Raw genomic sequence first — 13,849 nt, 5'->3', positions numbered from 1 at the left:
ATAGTACTATAATGTTGCATTGCCACCCGACTTACATTACGTTACGTAGCTATGCAAATTTTCAGCTCAATCGGAAATCGGGAAATGGGTCAAATTTAGCTTCCAACATTTGACCCACGCTAACTAACAAACAAATCTACATATGTCATTTACATTCTAACAGAGGGCAAGTTCAAATAAAAGCTTGTAAAATTCGTGAATTAAAACGCAATTGTCAGTAGGTATGATCACGACATGGATCGATGGATCAGAGCCCGTACCATGAGTCACTGACAGTGTCAAAACTGACATTTACGCGAGCGAGATGTATAGAAAGTAAATTACGTTCTCGACAGCGTTTATGTCAGTGCCAAACTGATGGTAGCCGTACAGACTGTGACGTATATATTGATGTTTATCTATTGTTTATACATACTCCTTAAAGTCGTCATCAAAACAACAAGGTCTATCCAGTTCATAGAAGACCTCTTGACCCCGTGACGGTCATATCAACAATGACTCATTCTACGTTCTGACCCTTTGGTCACTGTTGTAACGTATTTGATTAGGGTGGTTGCCACATGTCCAACCTAATCGTACATCGACAAACGTCAAGCAAAAAAAATATCGAGATGACAGTACGACGAGTGGCGGAAACTCGGCTCGCACAAAGCTTTATTGGAGTCCAGATGAGACAATTTTTCGCCAATCTGATGAAATTGTCTGATCAGGCCGTGCGGACACAAAAATGCCAATTTTCGAAGTTAGTATCTATGGAATGCAAATTGGTGATTAAATTGTGTACGTGTGGACGCTAGATGAGATTGGTGCCAATTATTTTCCTGATCAAATCGGTCGATTTTCCCAGCTCGTCTGGATACGGCTTATAATATATGTACGAGGGGTGTTCAAAATATTCTCGGTATGAGAATGAAAACAAACAAGTACGAAAAGTTTGATATTTTTATTTTTCAATATACTCCCCCCCTATGTTCATACACTTAAAAGATCGATCAATTATTTTTTTTAATCCTGCATAAAAATATTTTTTATCTTTGGTGTAAAAATGCTCCTCCACTGCCGCCTTCAATGCTTCATCATCGGAAAATTTATTTCCACGCAGATCCTTTTTAAGATTGGGGAACAAAAAGAATTCGCTGGGGGCTAAGTCCGGACTATACGGTGGGTGAGTAATAGTTTCAAACCCACATTCAACAATAGCTGCCTTGGCAATATGAGCAGTATGGACGGGGGCGTTGTCATGCAGAAGCATAACACCTTTGGTTAACTTTCCTCGCCTCTTTTCTTTGATTGCATCCTTTAATTGACGTAGAATGTTAGCGTAGTACTGTCCTGTGATATTTACACCTTTTTCTTTATAATCGATCAGTAATACTCCTTCACAATCCCAAAATATCGTGGTCATGACCTTGCCAGCTGAAGGGATGACCTTGAACTTCTTGGGATGAGCTGAACCCTTAATGTGCCACTGCATGGACTCTTGTTTACTCTCTGGGTCATAATGATGAACCCAGGTTTCATCTCCAGTAACTATTCTTTGCAGTACCTCATCAGGATTTTCACCGCACAGGTCAATAAAATCGGAACAACAAGCTACACGCATGTCTTTTTGAAGCCGAGTCAGCATTCGCGGAACCCATCTTGCACTTACTTTTGACATATTAAGATGGTCATGGATAATATCATGTACGGTACCAATAGAGAGATTGGTTACTTGTGCTATAGATTTTACCTTCACTCGACCATCTTCCAATATAAGTTTTTCCACTTTATCAATATTTTCTTGTGAAGTAGCTACTACAGGCCGGCCAGGTCTAGGGTCGTCTTCAACACTCTCCCTTCCACGTTTAAACTCGCTTGACCACTTTTGAATGGTAGATAAAGAAGGAGCAGACTCACGGTAAACACAATCCATTTCCTCTTTTATGGTTTTTTGATTTTTACCCTGTTTTGTCAAGAATTTTATCACGCATCGATGTTCTAATTTAGTTAACATTGTCAATTCCCACATGATGTTCATGTTTGTTCAGCAATTGCAGAAAAACAAAAGAACATCTCGGTTCGAATTATACTTTTTTTTTAATGTCAATGAATAAACCTTAGCGGCCAGTAACGAAAGAAATTTTAGAAGAGGTTGTAAGATATCAATACCGAGAATATTTTGAACGCCCCTCGTATGTATATTTAGATTTCAGTCTGCGATCTTAGCCTTTATGGGTTATGACCAACTCTTTTGGACTAAGTCTATGAGGAAAACGGATGCTTAGAATAACGAGTACAATTAGTGACACAAATATTACAAATGCAAGCGACAGTTAACTACCGATAAGGGCACAGCATTGCCTTGTTCTAAGTTGGTACTCTAAACAGATATCTTAATTGTTTAAGGGTCAAAAACTTTTTCACCACACCTAGTGGTAAAGGCTCTCTTGATTGTTCAAAAACTGATAGCAAAGTTGCATTTTATTCACATGTGAGGCAAAGTAATCAAATGTAAAATTTTGAGTTGTTTTCTTATGTTTGCTGGTAGAACTGACTTTTAAATGAAGATTTTGAATGATAAATATTTAATAACATTCATTTGGTTTTGATTTGGTTTGATTTTGTTTGATATCTTACAGTAATATTGTCTTCGGGTTGGTGTAGTAAAAATAACTATTTTTAGTACCTAATATGGTTGAGGTTCTCTCCTGTGGATCATTAAATAAAACGGAGTTAAATTTAAATCTTATTTTACGTAATTTATCCATAGCCACATATAAGCATGTAAATAAAAGAAAGCCTCAGATTATGTTTGTACAATCGACGTCAAAGATATGTTTACATTTTTCGCCTTATTACAAAGGAGTAAGGTACAAAAGCGTAAATATATTATGGACGTCGACTGTACACCTCGGCTTCGACCGGCCGACAATTCCATGGTGATTCCTTTTTTTTTGTATTTTACGGCCTGGTTATCGTGGTGGTTCCATGTGATCTGGCGGACTGATTCTAATTTTAATAAACGTCAAAAATTAGATCTCGATACGTCAAAACTGACGTTTCTTCACAGTTTTTGTTTGAAGACACGTCACTTTTGATACTGACAGATCCGATCCATATCGTATCGAGATCTAATTTTTGACGTTTATTAAAATTAGAATCAGGCCGATGATTTCTTACTTTACCTTGCTTTACCCGCCCAATAGCCGCAATAGTTGCTAAGCGGGCAAGGTGTTCAAAATGATCTTGACACGACTTTATTAATTGTCAAGAGAATAAGAGCACGTCAAGGTAATTTTGAACACCTCGCCCGCTTAGCAACTTCTGCTGCTGAGTGTATGTAATATATCTACTATAGATTTTGTGATGAATTCAGGGCTATAACCACGAAAATCGAAGTTCGCACGCCTTCATTGGAGTAAAAGAGAAAGATCCCCGCAATATGCGAATTTCGGTTTTCGCAGTAGCCCGGCCCTCAGTACCTTTATAAGTATGATCAGGCGTGGCTCACTCCGCGATTTCATCGATTTGCTACAGGTAGCTAAAAGTACATCAGTTTCCACACCAATTTTGGTGGCTAGCCATAAGCCGCGCGTGGCGCTGTCGCCACTCACCACCTAGCGGCCATAGGTATCTGTGCTGATCGTGACAGACGCGTTTTGTTAGAGAGCGAGTCTTCTGTACCTAGTAAGTACTATTATTTATTCTGTGGTATGGTTGTAAACTAATTGTAAAACGATATCGTTTCCTACATTCTCCCAAAGGCGCCCGATCACTCGGGCAATTGTGCCCGTCTAATAATAGAACTGCAATAATTGTCGAGGCCAAAGGGCAAGTGTGGCCGTGCCCAGGTGACCAGCCCTCCGGCCGTGGCAGGACAAGTCTCTACAAAAGTCCTGGACCCCATTTTATAAAGCTTCAATAGTGGGTCTCTATTTTTATATTAAAAGGAAAAAGTTACGCTTCCGGCAGGACTTGAACCCGCATCCTCCACAATCCGTGTGTTGCTCTTAACCAATTGAACTACGGAAGCCTACCAGGACCTCGCAAATCTTTCCATTCCTTCCCTTATGCATACACGCCTTTGGGGTGGGGTGGTTTGCGAGGTCCTGGTAGGCTTCCGTAGCTCAATTGGTTAAGAGCAACACACGAATTGTGGAGGATGCGGTTTCAAGTCCTGCCAGGAAGCGTAACTTTTTCCATTTTTTCCTTTAATATAAAATTTGGAATATCAATCGCAGACGTATCTGCTAGTTAAAAAATTGATTTGGGTCTCTATTGTTTCTTATAAAGTTTTAAGTCATAATGTATTGTTGGTCCGCTTTTTGGTTAGTCATAAACGTCATAATTTGGTTTTTCTCAGAAACGCGTAACTTTTCAGGCTTGCCATAAAACAAACCTATCTATAGGATAACCTTAGGAAATACTGAACAGTTAACGGTTTTATAATTATTACTAATGATAATCCGACAATCGTCTTTCAATCATTATGTCAAACAAAGGGATCCGTACAATAGTACATTGTGATTGTGTAGGCTAAGTCTATCCGTGAACCATTTTATTTATAATGAACTACGTTGGTCAGAGCCGAAGCCAGTCGCGCAATGTCATGGCCAGGCCGTAAGATAAGATAACAATTTTTCGATCATAGCTATTTCTAGGTTCGGGTAACTAGTACTAATTTATTACACATTAACTTTAAGATTACATACGAAATAGGTTAGTCCGGATTGAGAAAAACCACTGTATATATTTATATTTTAAAACTTACTTTAGTCCAAAGCTTGGTCACCCTGGCGAGTTTGACAGTTGCGGCGTACTAATCACTGCACGGTACTAATTGACGATGCATAACTACCCGATACCTGTGTACGGACTGTTTTTACAACATTGTTTGCCACTTTTTTCAATGGTTTTGGTGACGTTGCTCATAGTATTATTTCGGGTCTCTATTGTTTCCCAAACAGTTCTAAGTAATAATGTATTGTTTGCCCCCATTTCCGTCAGTCATAATTTATTTGGTTCAGAAACGCTTCACTTTTGAGGATTGCCATAAAACAAACCTTTTTTTTTTTTTTTATGACCCAGGGGGAATCCCTTATGGATCCCACTGGCCCGGGAGAAGCCCTGTGGGTATGTCCGACTTCCACGGACTAAACCCCCTGGGGTGTTCCGCCGCGCGCTTTGTAGGCGGGGTTTCGGGAACTCTATTGTAGACCTCCGATACCCCGTCGGCGATGCTCTTGCGAGCTCACCATATGGGGCTGCTCTAGCAGCTTACTCCGCTGAAGACACCTCGGAACACTTGAGGGTCTTCCAGCTCGAAACCTCTTCAGGCGAGTGATGGAACTCCCGACCCATCACCCGCAGGTTCCCGTTAAGGCGGCATTAGCCTTGCTGCAAAGGCTCTTCTCCGCCTACCTGGCCTCCTTCGGCGCTGAGGGAGCGAGTTCGCGTCGTCCTCGCGCGATCGTTCTGCGGCTTCCTTTTGTGTCAGAACGGTGACGCTAAAGGAAGCCACTGCCGCCCATGCCTCTTCACTGCTAATCATTCGGCGTATTAGCGCCGGCAGTGAGAGGTCTCCTCCTACAGCCGCGGACAGGGCAGCGCGAGGCTCCGCCCACGCAGGGCATATCTCTCGTGTGTGTTGTGCCGTGTCCACGGCTCTTCCATCACAATGGTGGCACGCTGTCGTCGGCTCTCTTCCCACCCCCTCACACAGGTACCAGCCGAAGCAGCCGTGCCCCGTCAGGAGCTGTGTGAGGTGGAAGGAGGAGCCATAAAACAAACCTAACCTAACCTAATTTATCTATAGGATAACCTTACGAAAATCCTGAAAAGTTAACGGTTTCAGTTTTATGACTAATGATAATACGTCAAACAATACATTATGACTTAAAACTTTATGGGAAACAAAGCGCCCCTATTTTTTCATAACCCGCTCACCCGCTCCGCCAGCTAGCGGACGCCCTGACTTATTTAATGATTTTCTGTTAGGTTTAAAGTTTAAACGTATCTATTTATCTATGTAGTATGTTTTTCTACTTTCAGCGCTCAAATGTTTACCAGAAGACGATGCGTGCTCTTCGCAACTAACACAAGAAGTCGGACAACAAGAAATCGGTATGTAGTATCAGCAGCAATAGTTGCTAAGCGGGCCAGGTGTTCAAAATGATCTTGACACGACTTTATTGTTAAGAGAATAAGAGCGCGTCAAGGAAATTTTGAACACCTCGCCCGCTTAACAACTTCTGCTACTGACTGTATCAGCATGTTATTGATAGATATTATCTAAAATTCATCATCTTCCTCGCGTTGTCCCGGAATTTTGCCGCGGCTCATGGGTGCCTGGGGCCCGCTTGGCAACTAATCCCAAAATTGGCGTAGGCACTAATTTTTACAAAAGCGACTGCCATCTGACCTTTCAACCCAGAGGGTAAACTGGCGTTATTGGTATTAGTCCGGATTCCTCACGATGTTTTCCTTGAAAAGCGACTGGTGAATATCAAATGATAATTCATACATAAGTTCAAAAAACTCATTGGTACGAGCAGGGGTTTGAACCCGTGACCTCCGGATTGAAAGTCGCGCGCTCTAACCGCTAGGCCACCGGCGCTCGTTATTTCGGAGAGAATTATCTAAAATTATTATTGTTTATAAATAGGCAATTTATCGGTCCAATTGTTGAAGTTACTATTAATACCTCATCATTAATAGCCCTTTATCAGTCTTGTGACGAACATAAATAATTTCTCTCTAAAATAATGCTTTGCTTTAAATAGGCGTTGGCGTAGGTCAAAGATAAAACTGCTTACAAATAGAATCGAGTATAAAGTTTAAATTAAACCCGTTTGAGACTACACTATTTCTCGGGCCTTATTAGGGTTCCGTACCTCAAAAGGAAAAAACGGAACCCTTATAGGATCACTCGTACGTCTGTCTGTCTGTCTGTCCGACAATTCCCCTCCCCTTCATCTCCGAAACTACTGGGTCTAACATTTTGAAAAAAATGCACAAAATTGTTCTTTACCTATATATGACAGGAAAACCTATGAGAAATATGCATTCAAGCGTGAGTCGAACTTATTGTACGGAACCCTTGGAACGCGAGTCCGACTCGCACTTGGCCGGTTTTTTTTATAGGGCGGGCGGTGTAAACAGAGTTAGATCATTTAAAATACTTAAATGAAGGGGAGTGAAGGGTAAACGAGCAATAGGGCCCAATAAATATACTTTTAAAGTTATGGTGCAGCCAGACATGCAGGGATTCGCCGAATATGCGTGATGACGTCTCTTCCATTTTCCTTCATTTGCTTGGGTAGCGAATCCCGATATGTGTGATCGCATCCTTACATGAAGCCTGGTAAACGTCAGTGTCATGTAAGAATTTCCTGCTTTTACGAAGTTAAAATTCAAATTCCATCGTCAGATATCCGACGGCCGAGTTCAGCCGACGCTGCCGAGTGCCTGTCGGGCAGCGAATGGGACAGTAACTGCCACAGATGCCGCTGCGTGGCGGGCGAGGCACAGTGCGTGCGGCAGGCCGGGTGCGATTCTATCGGTAAGTAGGTAAGCATTCGACAAGCTTACTGCCTAGGTTCACCGAGTGCCAAGCTTTCACCTCTCTCCAATAAGATAAGGTTGACGACTATGGCTCGCTTGTCAACTAATAAGTTCAGCCGACGCTGCCGAGTGCCTGTCGGGCAGCGAATGGGACAGTAACTGCCACGGATGCCGCTGCGTGGCGGGCGAGGCGCAGTGCGTGCGGCAGGCCGGGTGCGATTCTATCGGTAAGTAGGTAAGCATTCGACAAGCTTACTGCCTAGGTTCACCGAGTGCCAAGCTTTCACCTCTCTCCAATAAGATAAGGTTGACGACTATGGCTCGCTTGTCAACTAATAAGTTCAGCCGACGCTGCCGAGTGCCTGTCGGGCAGCGAATGGGACAGTAACTGCCACGGATGCCGCTGCGTGGCGGGCGAGGCGCAGTGCGTGCGGCAGGCCGGGTGCGATTCTATCGGTAAGTAGGTAAGCATTCGACAAGCTTACTGCCTAGGTTCACCGAGTGCCAAGCTTTCACCTCTCTCCAATAAGATAAGGTTGACGACTATGGCTCGCTGTCAATTAATAAGTTCAGCCGACGCTGCCGAGTGCCTGTCGGGCAGCGAATGGGACAGTAACTGCCACAGATGCCGCTGCGTGACGGGCGAGGCGCAGTGCGTGAGGCAGGCCGGGTGCGATTCTATCGGTAAGTAGGTAAGCATTCGACAAGCTTACTACCTAGGTGCACGACCGAGTGCCAAGCTCACCTCTCTCCAATAAGATAAGGGTGATGACTATGGCTCGCTGTCAACTAATAAGTTCAGCCGACGCTGCCGAGTGTCTGTCGGGCAGCGAATGGGACAGTAACTGCCACAGATGCCGCTGCGTGGCGGGCGAAGCAGGCCGAGTGCGATTCTATCGGTAAGTAGGTAAGCATTCGACAAGTTTACTGCCTAGGTTCACGACCGAGTGCCAAGCTCACCTCTCTCCAATAATATAAGGTTGACTACTATGGCTTGCTGTCAAGTTAGTACCTATTATTGAGCACGCTACGCAACTCAACAACTCGGAGATGCAGGCACGGCTACGGCTAATGATATAACTCGAGCTTCAAGGCGTTCTAAAATTGAATCTACAATCCAAGGATGTGGGTTCGAGTCCCACGTTGGCCAGAGTTGATCTTCGTTGATTTTTTCATTGTAATAGGGTATTTTCCTACTTGTCAAATCAGTTACTATTTTAGAAACTTTAGAAAAATATCCTGATAAAGCAAAGAGTACACTTAAGAAAGCACTGATTAACATGAATGAATGTAAGATATAAACTTGTATTAACATGTAAGCACTAACTAACTGTAACAAAACAATATAAGTTTACATATAATTAAGGCTAAGCTTAGTTTAAATAGTCTCCAAATATAGAGATTGTAACTGAGATTGTACAACTAACCTGTTGTTTGAAAATAAACAGATTAAATTTTAATTTTTTTTTAGAACTGTCAAAACGATTTGCTAATATGGAATAAATGAAACATTATATCGTGACGTCACTGTCAACTCACCTACTTTTTATATTTCTATCCGATTGATTAAATAGAACTTGTGCTTAAAAATAACTGCTATCTATGTTTTTATAATACATAATTATATGGTGCTTTATTTCATGCATGCAGTCGCGCCTAGGCAAGCGAGAAGCATTCAAGTGCGTTGGGGTGAGATTGAAAGGGTTTCTCATGAGGGGCACGATAAAAAACCTCCCGTAATGATTCGTTATACGGGCGGTTTTTCATATTACCCCCTCATGAAATACTCTTTCAATCATACCCCTGACAGGCATGGCGCACTCCACATGCGGCCCACACCAATTTTGTTGTTTAGCCGTAGTAGTTGCCGCGCACCGGGTCGGAACGGACGCCTGCTCGCGCTTGCGCCACCTAGCATCATATTTGTCGTAATAATCGCGATTTGTTAGAGAGTGAATCTTCTGTACCTAGTACTATTATTTATTCTGTGCCCCTGATACCCCAACGCACCTCACATGCTATTGCTAAAGAGCTCCTGCACACTAAAAGTGAAAGAGAACTCGCTCCCATTGTGTGTGCTTGTCATCTCACAGTAATTATAGTTGGTCAAACCAAATTGTCAGTAAATAAGAACAGAAAAAACTATACTCATCCTTATCTTTTGGGTGCTAGTACTAGTGTAAGACAAAGATAGTATGATTCTGATGTTTTTGTTTGAAATGAGACAGTCATTTGACAAACTGTAACTGTTTTACAGAGGAGCCGATCCGCTGCAAACCGAACACCACGTTCGAGCGCGACTGCAACACGTGCCGCTGCTTGGAGAACGGACTCGGAATATGCACCATCATGGAATGTGCGAGTGTAACTAGTGAGTATCTACTACATCATACACATATATAAATATGACGCTAACACTTAACTGTTGCCAAAGACGTCTTTCGTCGGGCTTTCGTTTTCGGCCTGAGTATCTTACGCAAAACAGGATGGAGGAGGGTATCGCAATATGGGACCGGCAACAAACGATCAACTATTAAGATCGCCGAACCACCACCGCAACCGCATGCAACCGCTGTGGCGTTGGTTCTTACGTCACAAACGTTTCTCATTCCAGCAGAAGCAGCACCATCGAAGCCGATTATACCGAAGGGCGTGGACTGCGCCCCGGGGACGATCTGGCAGAGCCAATGTAACGAGTGTGTCTGCTCGCCAGAGGGCCGGCGGTACTGCACGGACAAGGCTTGCCCCGGACAGGAAACAGGTAAGATAAGATAAGATAATAACACAGCATCGTCGAAGACAATCATACCTAAAGGCGTGGACTGCGCCCCGGGGACGACCTGGCAGAGCCAATGTAACGAGTGTGTCTGCTCGCCAGAGGGCCGGCGGTACTGCACGGACAAGGCTTGCCCCGGACAAGAGACAGGTAAGATAAGATAAGATAATAACACAGCATCGTCGAAGACAATCATACCTAAAGGCGTGGACTGCGCCCCGGGGACGACCTGGCAGAGCCAATGTAACGAGTGTGTCTGCTCTCCAGAGGGCCGGCGGTACTGCACGGACAAGGCTTGCCCCGGACAAGAGACAGGTAAGATAAGATAATAACACAGCATCGTCGAAGACAATCATACCTAAAGACGTGGACTGCGCCCCGGGGACGACCTGGCAGAGCCAATGTAACGAGTGTGTCTGCTCTCCAGAGGGCCGGCGGTACTGCACGGACAAGGCCTGCCCCGGACAAGAGACAGGTAAGATAAGATAATAACACAGCATCGTCGAAGACAATCATACCTAAAGGCGTGGACTGCGCCCCGGGGACGACCTGGCAGAGCCAATGTAACGAGTGTGTCTGCTCTCCAGAGGGTCGGCGGTACTGCACGGACAAGGCTTGCCCCGGACAAGAGACAGGTAAGATAAGATAATAACACAGCATCGTCGAAGACAATCATACCTAAAGGCGTGGACTGCGCCCCGGGGACGACCTGGCAGAGCCAATGTAACGAGTGTGTGTGCTCTCCAGAGGGCCGGCGGTACTGCACGGACAAGGCTTGCCCCGGACAAGAGGCAGGTAAGATAAGATAATAACACAGCATCGTCGAAGACAATCATACCTAAAGGCGTGGACTGCGCCCCGGGGACGACCTGGCAGAGCCAATGTAACGAGTGTGTCTGCTCGCCAGAGGGCCGGCGGTACTGCACGGACAAGGCTTGCCCCGGACAAGAGACAGGTAAGATAAGATAAGATAATAACACAGCATCGTCGAAGACAATCATACCTAAAGGCGTGGACTGCGCCCCGGGGACGACCTGGCAGAGCCAATGTAACGAGTGTGTCTGCTCTCCAGAGGGCCGGCGGTACTGCACGGACAAGGCTTGCCCCGGACAAGAGACAGGTAAGATAAGATAATAACACAGCATCGTCGAAGACAATCATACCTAAAGACGTGGACTGCGCCCCGGGGACGACCTGGCAGAGCCAATGTAACGAGTGTGTCTGCTCCCCAGAGGGCCGGCGGTACTGCACGCACAAGGCTTGCCCCGGACAGGAGACAGGTAAGTTAAGATCAGAGATGTGACTTATTTGAAATACTTGTATTTAAAATGCAAATACAAAATGCAAAATACCTATTTTGTATTTTGTATTTAAATACCTTTTGAAGAAAACTATTTTGTATTTTATTTGAAATAGTTTTTGAGACCTATTTTCTATTTTCAAAATACAAAATACTTTATAGTAGGTAATGTTGGTAGGAGTTACAATCTCTTCTGATGTTACAATCCTGGCAACTCTCTCATTCTTTTAACATGGAACTGTTGAATCTGTTTAGTAACGTCGCTCATCATTAAAAAAGTGGAATCTTAAGTGTTGCGAGGGTTTCAAGGTACGAGAGGAGAACAAACTTTTCTGCCCTGATGAAACACAAACGAGACGTTTTCATCACACTAACGAGAGGCATTATACTAGCTGTAAAACATTACAAATCTAAATTAATGCTTTTAAAAATTGTTCGTTATAAACCATCATCCATCCATCCTTCCGGTTAATATGAGCAAATAACTAGAAATTTGCACTTTAGATAGAGGACTGATTGACACACTGTTTTCAAAGAATAAAGAGAGTCTTTTCAATTCGGATATTCTGAGTAATACCTACTTTTTAATTCAGACTAGGTATTCACTATTCAGAGTTCAGAGTACCTTTTATCGCAAAGTATTTGTATTTTTAAAAAGTATTTTGAAAATACCTATTTCGTATTTTGTATTTTAAATACAAATTCAAAAACTATTTTGTATTTTGCATTTGAAATAGTATATCAAGAAAGTATTTGTATTTTGTATTTAAATACTTTTTATAAAGTATTTTTCACATCAATCAATCAATCAATCAATCAATCAATCAAACTTTTATTGATAAAATAGAAGTATTTTACATGTCAATACATTATTTCCATTACAACAAATTCAAATTAAGCATCAAGCAAATTATAATCTATTTTTAATTATTAATGTCTATCTAATTAAAAAATATATATATATTTTAATTATCAAGAAGATTAACAGTAATTAGGTATAACTTATTTCTATTACATGTAGTCAAAATTATATCTAAATTTAAATTTAAATCTAAAATAAATAAATAAAAATAAAATAAAATCTCTGGTTAAGATAAGATAATAACACAGCATCGTTGAACTGGCTGAAACTTGGCAGAGACTTGGCGGGACAGGAGACAGGTGAGAGTAGCACAGAATAGGCTAGATGACAAATTTTTATTTATTGTATCAATCGATCAAGTTTGTTTTTAGGATCAAATGTCTATATGGGACCCATTGCATTAAAGTAATACAAAAGTCAGAAATGATAGTCAAAGAAATATTTCCATATATTATTTTAATATCGACATTATTGTGATAAATTGCTCATTTGCTATCTATTTTACTATATTTTGTTATAAAATTCCACGTGTGTCATCATCCTTATAGCTATATACCGCCTAAAAAAGGTGAGGGGCGGGGACGGTGTAGCGATTGGTTCTTTCAGAGACAGTGCCTTGATGCACAGATAGTCGAGTCCAAAGATTGGAGATCTGAGTGGAGATTCTTATTTTACCTTTGACCGCCACCAGTTAGTTTGGCCCAAAGAGTAGTATAATATATGTTTGGCCCTGAGTTTAAAAATGACAATCAAATATCAATCTTACTCATTGAGGAACACCTCTTTTGTATTGAAATAAAATAGACATGGCGACGAAACGTACTTTTTCCAGAGGCTTAATAAAATTATATGGTAACCTTAAGTGTAAATGGATAAGTAGTTTTATTTTTCAGTTTTATATCCCTGCTATGGTGACAGTTCGATTTGTTCCATGGATTTGTCATTTTAATACAAAAGCAAGATGAATATTTACTACACAAAATTGCAATCTCAACCTGAATTGCATAACTGAAAGAAATTAAAAACTAGCTTATATCTAAAATAGGCCCTTGAGGCATTGTACCAAGGATGCTGGCGACATTTCCTCGCTGTATCGCAATGCTGATACGTTGTGCGAGGTAGCCGCCAGCTCTTCGGTCACCAGTTACGTCAACCAGACGCTTCGCGATTTCTGCGAACAACTTATATGCGCTGGGACCCCATGAACCTAGAGTTTCTTTCTTTTAGTAATACCATAGAGAAAAAAATACATAGAGTGCTCACTCCATACATCAGTTTTAGACCAAAAAGACTATTAGCATCTAGCATCGAGTAGCGGAACTATCAGTACTGCTACTTGACAATAGATGTAGCACCGACCGGAAAG

At 42.4% G+C, this 13,849-nt stretch overlaps 2 protein-coding genes across 2 annotated transcripts in view; both read left to right on the top strand.

The window, feature by feature from the left end:
- LOC134658135 (pacifastin-like protease inhibitor cvp4) overlaps positions 1-10,650 on the top strand; it is a 25,457-nt gene extending 14,807 nt beyond the window's left edge. The window contains 4 exon segments of the mRNA XM_063513743.1: positions 6,034-6,105; positions 7,412-7,543; positions 9,803-9,916; positions 10,160-10,650. Of these exon segments, the coding sequence (XP_063369813.1) occupies positions 6,034-6,105; positions 7,412-7,543; positions 9,803-9,916; positions 10,160-10,650 (809 nt within the window).
- LOC134658134 (uncharacterized) overlaps positions 5,326-13,849 on the top strand; it is a 22,823-nt gene continuing 14,299 nt past the window's right edge. The window contains 13 exon segments of the mRNA XM_063513742.1: positions 5,326-5,431; positions 5,555-5,704; positions 6,034-6,105; positions 7,412-7,543; positions 7,662-7,772; positions 7,891-8,001; positions 8,119-8,229; positions 9,803-9,916; positions 10,160-10,306; positions 10,499-10,636; positions 10,749-10,796; positions 10,909-10,956; positions 11,139-11,441. Coding sequence (XP_063369812.1) covers positions 5,326-5,431; positions 5,555-5,704; positions 6,034-6,105; positions 7,412-7,543; positions 7,662-7,772; positions 7,891-8,001; positions 8,119-8,229; positions 9,803-9,916; positions 10,160-10,306; positions 10,499-10,636; positions 10,749-10,796; positions 10,909-10,956; positions 11,139-11,441 — 1,591 coding nt within the window.

The sequence above is a fragment of the Cydia amplana genome, chromosome 21 (genome assembly GCF_948474715.1).
Source record: "Cydia amplana chromosome 21, ilCydAmpl1.1, whole genome shotgun sequence".
Taxonomy (NCBI): Eukaryota; Metazoa; Arthropoda; class Insecta; order Lepidoptera; family Tortricidae; genus Cydia; species Cydia amplana.
This window is presented reverse-complemented; position numbering and strand designations above follow the sequence as displayed.